This window comes from Canis lupus, chromosome X, assembly GCF_011100685.1.
Source record: "Canis lupus familiaris isolate Mischka breed German Shepherd chromosome X, alternate assembly UU_Cfam_GSD_1.0, whole genome shotgun sequence".
In the NCBI taxonomy this organism is placed as follows: Eukaryota; Metazoa; Chordata; class Mammalia; order Carnivora; family Canidae; genus Canis; species Canis lupus.
The window spans coordinates 54,696,076-54,709,549 of record NC_049260.1 but is presented as its reverse complement, the minus strand read 5'-3'; the positions used below and the strand labels follow the sequence as shown (position 1 = coordinate 54,709,549).

Below are 13,474 nucleotides of genomic sequence, written 5' to 3'. Positions count from 1 at the left end.
ATCATGGGGAGCTGGAGGCTGGGTCTCCCCAAGCTGTTCTGGGCTCAGGCCTGGAATGTCTGTTACAGATGATGCCACAGTATCAGGCTGAGGGTACTTCCATGCTATGTCTCTGGCTCAGGACAATGATTCTTTTTTGCGGACCTCTAGAGCTTACTGGACAGGCAGTTACAGGAAAAGACCTAAGGTATGGGGATGGGGGTGTGTGTGGTCTGGGACACAGAGAGGATGTAATATGTTCTGACAGGATCTTCAGACCTCCTTCCTTCAGTTGTGCTCTCTGAAGTAGGTGCCTTGGTCCTTCCCCTAGCTCATGTGTGGCAATGCTTGCAAAGAAGCACCTGCCATATAGGGCATATTTAAGTCCATTTCAAGAACAAGGGAGGAAAAAGCTTTATTTGCAAAGAACAAACCATTAATTTACACAAACTTACATCCCAGTTTATATACATTATATATAGTTTATATACATAGTATCTCACACTGGATTAAGAACCCCCCCCCCCAAAGCAGCACTGGGCCTACTCCAGGCCATTCTTACCACAAAGCTCACCCCCTCACCCCAGGTGGAAGTATTTTGGATCAAGAAATGACATACCCCAAGTCCTTTTGGAGAAAGCCCTGACAGGAATGAAAAGAAACGATAGGTTCCTTCTTTGTGCTCACATGGCCTAGGGGAGCCTCTGGGCAGGGAAGGGAGGCTGAGGCAATGCCATGGGAGCCTCAGAACTTCCTGGTATTGGGCCAGCCCAGAGCCTTCCAGTCCAGAGACCGGAGCAGGGAGAATGTCTCGGGGATAAGAGTTCTGGTGGCAGCTGCAGCTGCCCTTTTCCCTGCCCTGCCAGGCTCCTGAAAGGGAGTGCTTCTAGCCTTGAGTCTCTGGGCAGAAGAAAGGAGGGGTCCCCGTGGGACAGAGACTGCTCCACCCCCTCACTCCTTTGAGTCTGTAGGTCACAGCTTGTTCACTTTGGACAGGTCGCCTTCCATCTCTGGGCCTCTGGTTCTCGCTCTAAATTTCTCTGAAATCTATCTGCATCCACTGGAAGTTACATAAAACACACATACTCACACATGGATCAAAGTCTTTGTTCCTGGCCCTTTCCTGCTTAGCAAAAGAAATTTGGCTCAGGATGGATGCAGGGGAACAGAAGGCAAAGACTACATTTCCCAAGAAACCAGTGGCCAAGCAGCCCCCAATGGCTGCCTTTTATGCCAGCTTTGGCTGCCGAAGCCCAAGCAGCTGGCAAAGGCCTCCGCCATGCAATTCTCCTTCAAACCTCTGCCATCTGCTTGCTCACAAATGTCCTCATCCCCATTCTCTATGCTAGCCTTGGCCCTCTGGTGAACTCAGGTCAGCGCAATTCCAGACTGTAAATCTATTTCCACATCCTCTTACTAGTAAATTGCTTCATCACTTTGTCAATGACTTCACTGCAACAGGGCTCCCCAGCTGTCTATTGCTTCCTTCATCACCTTCCCCCCCTCTAGTTCCTTTTGAGGATTCATAATGGCTAAAGGGTCCTGTGCAAATTCTTTTTTTTCCCTGTGCAAATTCTATTCCCACTATGATCCCCTCCATGCCTGGACAACAGGGTGGGTGTCAGACTGTTCCTTAGGGGTACAATTAAGAAGCCTTTTCCTTCCCTCTCCTCACACACATTTGGCTTTAGAGCCAGTCCTCTCTCAGGTCTTTCCTCCATTAGGAGATATCCTGGGGGTACAAAGCTCTTTGTGGTATGGAGAGAAAGGGCTAAGGAGTCCCTTAGTAGCTGTGGGAAGTGGACTAGCTCCCATAACCTGTCTGTAGGGGAACCAGTGGACAACTTTGCCTGTGGCAGGGGTTTCCGTACACGATGGGTGGTTGGGTCATTCATTGGGTGGGTGGAAGACCATAAGGGGTACAGTTCGGTGGGTACTGGAGGCCTGCTGCTTAGACATGGTACCAAGACAATTCCTCTGACCAAAAGAGCTCTAAGGCTTATGGGTGTTTCCCAAAGAAATGTCCTACTCTTTTGCCACAAAGCCCCTGGCAGCCAAAAGAACATCAAGAAATGAAAATGAGCATTTCTGCATTTCTCTCTGGGACACTGAAGAATTTTGGGTCCTTATTCCCATTTTTATTGGTTCTCTCTAGACCACAAATTCAACTCAATGCTGCAGCATAATGGCATAGCTTTGGAGTTAGACCTGCCAGGTCTGAGGCTTAAACTGGTTAAGATCCTGGTCAAAGCACTTCACCTCTGAGAGCCTTGTCTAAACAATGGGATTCATCATATTATCAAAGGAGATAATGAGAGAGAAAGTACTTTCCAAATATGAAGGAGAGGTTCCCTTCCGTTTTTGCTACAACTGAGGACTGCCTAAGGCACTTTACAGGAGCCTGGGCCAGACACATGCCAAAAGTCCACCCCAAATTGGTTTGCAAGGTTGTCATTAGCAACCAGGCAATGGAGGCATAGCCCACCACCTTGGGCCCTGACCTGTGAAGGGCTGAGCATTACAATTGTTTGGAAAGGGAAGGCACAGTGGAGAAATGAGTACCTGTTCTTGGTGGATTTTAGCTGCCTGAAGGGGCTTTTGCCCATCCCCTCAAAGGTAACTTGTTTTGGGAGCTAAAGTAGCACACTGTACAAGATTGGCCTGTCCCAGCTTTGGGCTAGACCCGTCATCCAGAAACCAGGCTGGCCCCAGGCAGTTAGAGATAAGGCCCTTGAGTGGTCCCATTATATGATCCAGTGGGGAAGCTGGGGTCAGGGGGTGGGGAGGTGTCTTTGGATCTGACTACAGGGCAGAGCCTTGCCCAATGCCTAGATGCTGGCTTCTCTTGAGCCTAGAATCAGACCACCAGCACTGGAATCTTTGGTGACTCTGCTGTGGCTTTCTGAAGCCAGAGTGAAGCAAGGTGGGTCAGTAGGGCATCAGCTGCTGTCCTTTTGGGTAGGGACTAGGCTAATGGCCACTGGGTCACAGCAAACTCAAAAAACAAAACAAAAAAAACAAAACAAAACAAAACAAAAAAACAAAAAACAAAACAAAACAAAACCCCACTGTCCTATCTCACTTCTTGCCCTTTTGAGGTCAGGCAGAAAAGTTCTGCCTTGCTGATGCCTAGGAGGAGCAGGCTAGGGGTTGTGAATTTTCTTAGGTTATCATAGAAGCTGCCTAGATATTCGAATTTGAAGGGACTCCCAGAGGTCATCCAGTCCAACACTTTGTCCCCAGACACAAGTTGACTAGATGAATATTTGCATTGCTTAATAAACAGAAAAGTCTCGTTGTGCCCAGGTCATTGAAAGAGTATCCCAGACTCACATAAGCACAAGTCCCAGGTGAGGCACCTGTCTTAGACAGAGGTAGGCTCTGTGGAGAAAGAAGACAGGAATTCTGGTCAGGCTGGGAAAGGGGGCGATCAGGAGGGGACCCAGAAATTTTTCTGAGCATGGAACGTGGCTGTAAACAAAGTGAAAGACGTGTGGCCCCAAATTTGCCCTCAGGTTCTTGTGCAGGAGGGTTTGTGGCCATTCCCTGCAACTGCTTGGAGAAGAGCAAACCTCCTTGTCCCCAAAGCCCGGCAAGCTGCCAAGTGGCTCTCAGCCTGAGTAGGAAGAGCTCTCCGACCCTCTGACCCTCCAGCAGGGCCACCTCGTGGATCAGCAAGGCTTCCACTTCCCAGAATGCCTGCTTGGTCGGTTTCTCCCTAGGTCTCTGCCGCAAGTGGCTGCCTTTCCCCTCCCTGCCCCTCTGCTTTGGCTTCAACACTCTCCTTCCCCCCAACTCTTGACCCCAGCCCTACCCAAGAGAGGAACAACAGCCCCTTAGGATCAGAGGCTTGCCCCCACAGTCTGGAGTACACCTTTGCTTTCTCTTGCCTGCTGCCCTGGAACCCCATTTTAGTGCAAGAAACTGTAATTCTGACCACAGGGACCTGAAGGTTGAAGAGTCATGCCATAATCCAGTTGACATGGAGCAGAGGAAGAGGGTCCTGCTTCCTGCAAACCCTGGGGCCCCGTCAACCATCCTGTTAATCCAAGGTCATTCTGAAAAGTTAAGCAGGCCTTGTCATCCTGGAGTCACTGGGGAATAAATAGCACTGGGGTATTGATCTCTGTGGCTGCAACACCCACATACCTCACTCCACAGCAGCACTGTGAGGTTCTGGGAGTCCTGGCTCCCAAACCTGGGACATGGGCATGGGCAGGGGCAGAAAACAGGAGGGAGTCTAGGATGCTGGGGCCTCACCCAGCCTGATGGCCCCAAAGAAGGTGGTGTGCTTGCTCATATTGATAGAGATGTCGGCGTGCACCATCTTCACCGCAATCTTCTGCCGGGCTTTGAGGAGGCAGACGCCTGCAGTATAACAAGTATTGTAGTTGGTCTTGCCGGTCTCAATGCTGCGGGTACACTGCAGGAAGGGCTTCTCATCCACCACCACCTCATAGCTGGCAAAGTCAGTGAAGTTGATATAGTATACCTGGGTGAGAGGCAACAAGAAGGGATGGGGGGAGGGGAAGCAGAGGGTGGGGCCCTTCCCTGCAACCAACAGACAGGACCAGCTCAGACTCAGCTGAGCTGTCTCCTGGCACAGCACAGCACACTGTGTGTGTATGGGGGGCGGTGCCAGTGCCACCTGAGGGGGTGTTCATTGCTCAACAGGAAGGCAAGGTGATGATGGGCTTATACGCTGCGCTTCCCCTACTCGGTGGGGCTCAGGGGGCAAAGCAAATCGCTTTTGAATAGCACACCAGTCCTTCACTCTGTGTGGGCAGGAACCACACCTTTCTGTCTTGGGTAGCTCTCCTGCCCTCCACCCGGCTCAGCCCTGGCAGGAGGCAGGGTGTTCTGCACGCGTTAGGTGCTCAATCAGTGCTACAGATGAATGAACACACATGAACGTCCAGTGCCATGCCCCAAGGACTTTTTGTGTCTGATCTTAGAAGTCTCTGATTCCCCAGAGAGGTCACTGTGACAACTTGCCATTTCTTAAACTCTTGAAGGACAGCTTCTCACTCAGCTTGCAGCTCCCCCTCCCCCATGACTGAATTTCTCTCACTGATTTTTACAGTGTCCCTTGGCCCTCTGATGATTAAAGAAACAGATCCAGGGAGACAGGGGAGGGGAATGGTGGTGCTATCCACCACAAATGAGCTGCAGAATTTGGAAGGACAAAACCCAGGCCCCTAACTTTACTTTGTGGCTCAAAGGAAGTGCTAACATACGTTCAATGGCCTGGTTTCAAGGGGGAGGATTTTCCGAGCTTTCATGGGGCTCAAGGTATGAGGCCACTCCCAATTCTATTCTGGGTCCAGAAAATATCCCACCCCAAGCTTTGATCCACCCCCCCCCCAATAAAAGGAGTTTAGGAGAAATGGCCTATAGGACATTTGGATTACACCCATATCCCCCCTGGGGATTGGGAACCCCTCCAAAGTGTCATCCTAAATCACTTTATGAAAGGTTGCTCCCTCCGTTGGCTCTTCAGGACAAGTAGTGTATCCAGGTGGCCTATGATTTCTTGGGTCAGGTCCCAAGCTGTGCCAGGATGCTTGGTGATGGGCTGAGCAAATGCTTGTTAACCCACCTTCTCCGGCCACTCTCCCGTGAGACCCTTCTGTTGACTCCGTAGTCCTGTCCATCTGCCTGCTACTGCCCGCCCCACAGAAGGCTCAACCTCAGGGTTCATCTACCTCTAGCTCTGAGGAGGCACCCCAGGGGAAGCAAACAACAGGGGTAGAAGTGGCTGGGCAGGCAAAGGACAAAAACCAAGGGCCAAAAGGGCCGGGAGAGTGATGATGGGGTGGAAGAAGAAATGACAGAGACCCAGAGAGGGAGATAAGCAGATGGGAGAAAGAGGAAGGAAACCCTGTCAAAAATGTTTTTGAGGTGGAGAGACAGTTTGCAGGAGCACTATTTAATGTAAAGCTAGCGGTGTTGGGGGGCTAAGGGGTGCTCAGCTGCTCTGCCAGTGACTTTCAAGGGATATACACTGAATCAGAGATCAAGTTTAGCCCTGGAGCTCAACAGCTCAGTGTCGGAAATCAGGGCCTGGAGCTCAGCAGGGGAATGTCAGATGGCAGAGTGTGGGAGGGGTCTCTTTGCAGTTTTTCAACAATAACTGGCCGTGGTGGGGAGGGGGACGGTAGGAAACCCCAACTCCAACTGGCCCTTCTCTCTTTTCTCCTTTCCACTCCCTCCCAGTGTAGGGCCCCCACCCCAGTCACCCCAGAAAGCAGGAGGTTAGCAGGTCTTGGCTGGCTCCACAGTGCCCCTATGTGGCCTGCAACGGATCTGCATTCTGGATACAAGAAGAGTTAGGCCTAAGACCGTACTCACTTCTACCTGACTATAGATGAAGTAGGTGCCGTCCACCAGTACCTCCAGCTCCCCGCTGCGGGGATGTAGCTTAAACACCTTGGGGTTCATGGTGATGCGAGACCAGTCATTGAGCACTCCACCTGAAAGATCTCAGTATGAGAGAAGGGCAGTCACTCAGTACATGTCAGGATAATCTGGGCAACAGAAACAAGAGATGTCGAGTGGCACCTCCCCCATCCCAGTGCCAACACCAAGTGGCTAGGCCAGGAGGCCAAGCTTTAAGAACAGCATGTGGAAGCAGATAGAGTATTCTGTTTGTCAAGCGGCTGCCAGGCATGTCTCAGGCCCCCAAGGTCCACTTATTTGTCTCCTTCTCTCCTTTCCTGACCCCTCTATCTGGAAGGGTCCTTAACTAACACTTTCTAGCTGGAATTGGGGGTGAGGGTAAGAAGAGAGTGGGCATGCTGCCCTATTTTCTTTGTTGTTCTAGGGCCTGCACAGGCAAAATTCAGACACTGAGTGGCAGGCTAGGTCTTATTATTGTATTCTATTTCTCTAGCCATAGCTCCTGAGTCCTTCTCCTGTCTTATCCGTTTGTGGGTTTTGTTCATCTCCTTAAAAGTTCCTTTTTCACAGTGCTTTCATGCCCAGTCCTTTCTGGAAGGCTTCCCTGGGTCCCCCATGAAACCACTCAGCCCAAGGAAATGTCTACCTGGAGAACCTTAGGGATCGGTGGTGGGGGCGTGTGAGGTATACTTCATAGCAGCTGGAATGAGTGACTGACAGAAATAAGGCCCCATAGGAGAGGGGGATCTTTATGAGAGTAAGAGATAAACCACTAAGCAGCACTAGAACCAGCTCAGGGGCTGGTGAGGGGGTCTGGGAGTTGCACCCCTGGTGAAGCATCTGTCAGCCCAACCCCGTTGAGGGCAGAGGGCAAGTCCTGTCACCTTTGTTGGACAGTGAGAGCCAGTGTGTGAAGGCAGAGGAAAAGCTTCCCTTTCAATCCTGCAGAAAGAGGGATGTTCCTTCTTACCACCAGAGGAGAGAGTCCAAGCCCTGGGGGCCTTTACCCCTCAAAACCATCCATTCTTCACCTGAGAAGTTGTGAATGTCCTTCTATGGCTAGTCTCAGGAGGCCTGCCTCTCTGAGATGTGAAGACACGAACCTCCTGGAATAGGTGGCCATCTTCCCTCGAGGCGACAGCGGGTGGGATAGGAGTTAGGAGGAGATGCCCTGGTCTGTCCCTCCAAATGACTGCTCTGCATGATGTCTTTCCTCCCCCCCTCCTTCTGGCTGTTGGTAGAGCTAAATATCAGCATAAGCTACTCCAAGGGATTGGCCCAGAGAGGTTAGAACCGGTCTTGTTGTGTGGTAGTGGGAGCGAACTCTGTTGCTTCTGGCATAGAATAAGCATGGAGGCCACCTGTCCATCCAGGCAAATCTATTTCCTGGCAGCCTCACTTCTCCATGGACAGATGGTGATCATGGCCCATCCACGGCCCCAGGGTCCCAGGGCCCCAGGCACCTGGTCCTAGCAGGACTGCTTGGGTTTTGCCACTATTCTGTCCCTACTTATACTCTGGAGGAAATTAAAGTGCAGGCATCCAGGTAGCAGTCCTGGATGTAGCTAAGCCCAATCATTAAGGAAGCTCAGCACAGCCAGTTCAGGACTGACTGGACTCTTAGGATCTGTCCCCATGCAGCAGGTTTCTTAGCCTTCATTTACTGTCTGCACTCCAAGCCCCTCCCACTTCAAGCTCTGTAAGCATCTGGCATCTTGGCTGGCTTGCTGCTTCTCGAGGCTCCTGGGGGTTCATGCATTCCAGGCTGTGTACACCCTGGGGACTGGACATTATTTCAAAGTGCTCTTCTTTAATGAATGTTCATGTTTCTTTGGGGGAGAAAATGAACCTAATCATTCAGTAGAGTGGTACGCACATCACTGAAGTAGCATAGTGCCGTGGAAAGAATCAGACATAGTTTTGAATGCCAGCTCCTACAGTCAACTGAAATCTTGGGCCAGTTAATTAACCTCTCTAAGCTTCAGCTTCTGTCTCTGCAAAAAGGAGCTGATACCTACATCACTGGCTGTTGTGAGGATCCCATAAAATGAAAGACAAAAGAATGCATGTTGAAAACTCTAAAGTACCGGACAAATATAAGGCAGTATGATTTCTTACCGTATGATCCATTCTCTCTGGGACTCTGGTTCCCCAGCTTTTAAATGCAGGGATTACATTAAATCAGTTTTCTTAATCCCCTTAAATCTGTCCCCGCCTTTTTTTTTATAGGTACTAGCATCCCATACCCCCTGGAGAGTCTAGCATGCCTTCCCTTCCACAACCACCCCCCTCCCTAGAAATGCTCCCTCCACCCATTTTCCGTGGAGACCCATCAGACACGAAGAATTTAATTTTCTGTAGTTTTACCTTCTCTAGTTTGTACCGTGAAAATGTCAATCGAACTACACAAATTTCCTTGGTGACTCTGATACAAACCTCCATCTACCTAGAATTCCCCATCTTGGTGATATATCAAGTCCCTTTCTGCTTCTTCCACCCGTGATTCTAAATGCAATTTATGTGCATTTAGAACCGGTCTAGGTGCAAGTAATTACCCAGGACAGCCAGTAGAGCGCAAAGAGAGCAGAGAATGGCCCCTGCCACCCAGGGTCCTTCAGGGACCAGGCAGTAGCTAGGCTGTGATTCTTTGAAGACCACTGCTGCCCCTAGGGAGGAAGGAGGAGGGAGGGCGGAGGGAGGAGGGAGGGCGGAGGGCTCCTCTTAGGGGAGAGCCTACTTTGACTCTTACCATTCTTGACTTGAATTGCTGACCCTTGGCCCTGTAGATGCACCACAGCTGGCTGGGAGGATAAGGACAGAGAGAGTAGTCACTGAATGCTCATTCAGCCACCAGCTAACATGTTTCCCCCTCTGGCTTCCAATCTCATTTCCCAGTTCTGATCCCTTTCTCCTGTCCTGGGATGCCAGGGACCTGGGATCTGCTGGTGATTGGTACTGTGATTTGTAGCTCCGTCACTTCCTGCCTGGCTGGGTGACCTCAGGAGAGTGGAATGCCACTGAGCCTCATTTCCCTAACTATGAAATGGGGATTTTAAGAATCTCTGTCTGGCCTCTCTTACAGGGGGACACTGGAAGATCAAATGAGGTGATGGATATAAAATTCTCTGCAAGCCATCAAGCACTGTGCAGCTGTGTGTATTTCTAACTGTGGCCAAACAGCTGTAGTAAGAGAGTCTGACATGAGACAAGGCAAAGGCAGCAGAACTTGCCAATAGAAACAGATTAGGAAGCTCAAAGACAAGGCAGGAGCCCTTCAGGCCATTAAGGCAGAAACCCAGGCGGGGTTTGGCCTGGAGCTGGTTGACTGGTTTTCAAGCTCCAGATCCCAGGCAGTCTGAGTGCTGACAAGGTGTCTGGTGTGGGTGGGAAGTCGGAGGCTCAGGTGGCTAGGCTTGACTGGCAGCTCATTTCTGCGGACGACTGAGCCTGGCTATGGTGACCCACTGTCTTCTGTGCATGGGAAAAAATGTCTGTGGCAAGGCTTCGATTCCTTAGTTACAGGTAGTTACAGGCGGGCCCTGGGGCAAAGCTTTTCTGTTCCTGGAGATGGGAGGGGGCTGTGAGTGAACAACCTCTGGACCTCCAGGATATCCACACAAAACAAAGCCTCAGCAAACTTTTTTTTTTTTTATGAGTCTCAGCAAACTTAATAGGGAGCCACTCAAAGGTGGCTCTAGCCTCGTGGCCTTCCCTCCTCCCCAGAAGAGAGCCATTTCCAGCCAACCTGGTTTTCTCGAGGTCCAGCTTTATCAGCAGTACCTGAAAAATAGGACAGGGCAATCAGAGGGCATGCTTCTACTTCCCTATCTCCTCAGCTAGGCAGTGAGTGGTGGTAAGACTTGCTCTGGGCAGCCAAGCCCTGGGATGGGAGAGGACACCACTCACTTCTCTTACTCCTCCCTGACCTGCCTCTTCAGTGGGCTCAGCGTCCAGCAGGTAAACTGGCCTCTTGGTAATGCTGGCCCCAGGGCAAGCTTCACTCTGCGCTGGGAGAGACAGGTGAGAGTGCCTTCCTGTCACTATGTGACCCCGAGACTGTGCCGTTTGCTTTAGTCTTTGGCTCCCTTTATTTTCTTCAGAGAGAGCATTGCCATTTGTAAGTATCTTACTTCTTTAATCATCTCTCTCCCCTCTGGGACATAAACTTCATGAGAACAGGGACCACTTATCAATATATCTGTTGCACATAGGAAGTGCTCAAGATCTGTGGAAAGATTGGATACAAACAAACCCCCTCCCCAGCTCCCATCTCTTATGGTCACACTAATGCTGATTAGCCCCATTTGAACTATGAGTCGAAGAATCCAAGTCCTGCTACAGAATTTTTGGACCTAGAGAAATCAGCTGCATAAAGAGTCCATTTCTTTAAAGCCCCAAGGTGCAAGAGGGGAGCAGGAGAAAGAAATAACAACTGACCTAAGCCCTGGCAGGCTGACTCCTGTTAGTTCCAATTAGGCAGGTTTGGATTGGCATCTATACCTTTTGGATGCCCTTCTGGGTCCAAGGGGAAAGATGCACAGAGATCCAATGCTATCTGAATGGGCAATGTGTGTGTGGGGATGTAGTGCAAGAGGCACTTGACTGCTCAGTCTTAGTGGCTGCACTTGCTTCTTCCACAGCCCAAGTGGCTGAAAAGTTTCCAGCTCTTTGATCACCAGTGACTACTTGTCTACCTTTCTGGGAAAGGCATTTCAGAGTTCATAGGATGAGACTGTTCTAGGGCTTGTAATTTTTTTCCAGTCCCCAACATTCCTCCCCTGTTTCCAGTCAGACATAAACATGTAGTATTAGATGTTGGAAATCAGAGCAAACTAAATCCATCCCCCACTGGAAATCTAGTATAAACCCTCAGGGCCACTGGCTCTGGCATGTATGAGTTTACTGGCTCACTGCAGGGAGGCCCAGAATCAGGGAGGACTTACGACGGGAAGGTCAAGAACAGGTGGCCTGTCCTTGACAGGTTGGTATACACAAGAAGTTAGAGTAAGTCAGGCCCTACTGGCTTGTCCAATTCCTAGCTTCCCACTGACCTGGGAGACCTGCTTTTCTTATTGCTCACCAAAGCCATCACCACCATTGGAAACTGCTCTCAGGATCACCCACTCCTGCTCTTTTAAAGTACTTGCAAGGAGCCTGGGGCAGGTGGAGAGACAGAGGAACTCACCAGAAGGTCCCTGTAGGCCAGGGGGTCCCTGAGGACCAGGAGGACCTGGAGGGCCAGGTGGTCCCATAACAGTTGTTCCTGGAATCCCAGGAATTCCTGGAATCCCTGGGGGTCCCTGGGGTCCTGGAGGGCCTGGAGGACCTGGAGGGCCATTGGGCCCAGGAGGTCCTGCCTTCTTTCCTAAAAGACAAATTCAGTGTTAAATTTGTAGTTATTTACTGATAACAAACATACTGTTCTATAGACTTCCGAAGACACAAAGTCAGTCCTTTGGGACTTCTGCTGTTACAGAGGTGAACACCTTTATTATACAACATACACACACACTCCCTATCCTCTTTCATGAATAATTATTTACAGAGCTGGTTTGACGATATAGAAATAAATGACCCTTAAGGAGCTCAATCTTTTTTTTAAAGATTTATTTATTTATTTATTTATTTATTTATTTATTTATTTATTTATTTATTTTAAATTTATGATAGTCAAACAGAGAGAGAGAGAGAGAGAGAGAGAGGCAGAGACACAGGCAGAGGGAGAAGCAGGCTCCATGCACTGGGAGCCTGACGTGGGATTCGATCCCGGGTCTCCAGGATCGTGCCCTGGGCCAAAGGCAGACGCCAAACTGCTGCACCACCCAGGGATCTCTGTTTGTTTGTTTTTTGTTTGTTTGTTTGTTTTTAAAAGATTTTATTTATTCATGAGAGACACACAGAGAGAGGCAGAGACATACACAGAGGAAGAAGCAGGCTTCCTGCGGGGAACCCGATGTATGACTTGATTCCTGGACCCAGGGATCACGCCCTGAGATGAAGGCAGACTCTCAACTGCTGAGCCACCCAGGAGTCCCAAGATGTTATTTATTTATTTGAGAGAGAAAAAGAGAGAGAGCACAAGAGAGAGCACAAGTGAATGGAGGGGTAGAGGGAGAGGGTGAAGCAGACTCCCCGTTGAGCAGGGAGCCCGATGTGGGCTCAATCCCAGGATCCTGAGCCAAACAAACAAACAAACAAACAAACAAACAAAAATGTCTGAGCCACCCAGGGACCCCTAAGGAGCTCAGTCTACTGGGGAAACAGATACAGGCACAAGATAGTATAAGTGCTATATTAGTAGTAGGGACAAAATGCTTTAGAGGTCAGAGAAGGCTTCAAAAAGGAGGTTGCATTTCACCTGAGTCCAAGAGATTAGAATTATCAAGTGGCTAGATGTGTGGGTCACTGTTTTGAATTGAGAATTGGGCTATAGTTGAAGAGTGTCGCTTTCATGTTTACTGCCCAATTTGGTGGACTTGATGCAGATAGGAAGAGAGAGCTAGGAGGACAGCCTGACATTGGGAATAATATCAACACTAGGAAGGTTTCCTACAGAAGTCGAGATATACAGGAACTACAGGTTGGTATAGAGGTGGTGGTAGCTGGAAATGAGGAATGGGAAGGAATTGGGGAAATAAGAGGTGAGGGGGCATGAAGAGAGGGGGGCAGAGGAAGGCAGGGAGAGAGAGATTGAATGAAAGAAGGAGAGGTGGAGAGTAGAAAAAGCTGAGGAGACAGCTGGCAAGTTTTTCTTTCTCAGCTGACCTCTCTAAACCCTATTTTTAAAGATCTCTGGGAAAGGCAATTTCTGTAAACTCCCTTGGTAACATGTTCCAGTGTTTATCATCCCCTCACTGTTAGGAAGTTCTTCCGTATATTTAGCTGAAATTCCTCCTGAGGCAATTTAAGATTTTATTCTAATCTTTGTGTTGATAGAGAAGAATAGTTACCATCATACACATAATAACCCTCATATGCTCATAGACATTAAGTCACCTATCAACCTCCATTTTTATAGGCTAAATAATCTGTCTTCCCAGCATCCTTCCTCTGAGGCCCTATTCTCCAACGTATTGTTTTTTTTTTAAGATTTTTG

At 49.5% G+C, this 13,474-nt stretch overlaps 1 protein-coding gene across 1 annotated transcript in view; it reads right to left on the bottom strand.

The window, feature by feature from the left end:
- Positions 1-368: 368 nt before the first annotated feature.
- The window catches only part of EDA (ectodysplasin A), a 442,092-nt gene continuing 428,986 nt past the window's right edge, over positions 369-13,474 (bottom strand). The window contains 5 exon segments of the mRNA NM_001014770.2: positions 369-4,471; positions 6,331-6,461; positions 9,128-9,179; positions 10,124-10,158; positions 11,564-11,743. Coding sequence (NP_001014770.1) covers positions 4,220-4,471; positions 6,331-6,461; positions 9,128-9,179; positions 10,124-10,158; positions 11,564-11,743 — 650 coding nt within the window. The 3' untranslated portion in view covers positions 369-4,219.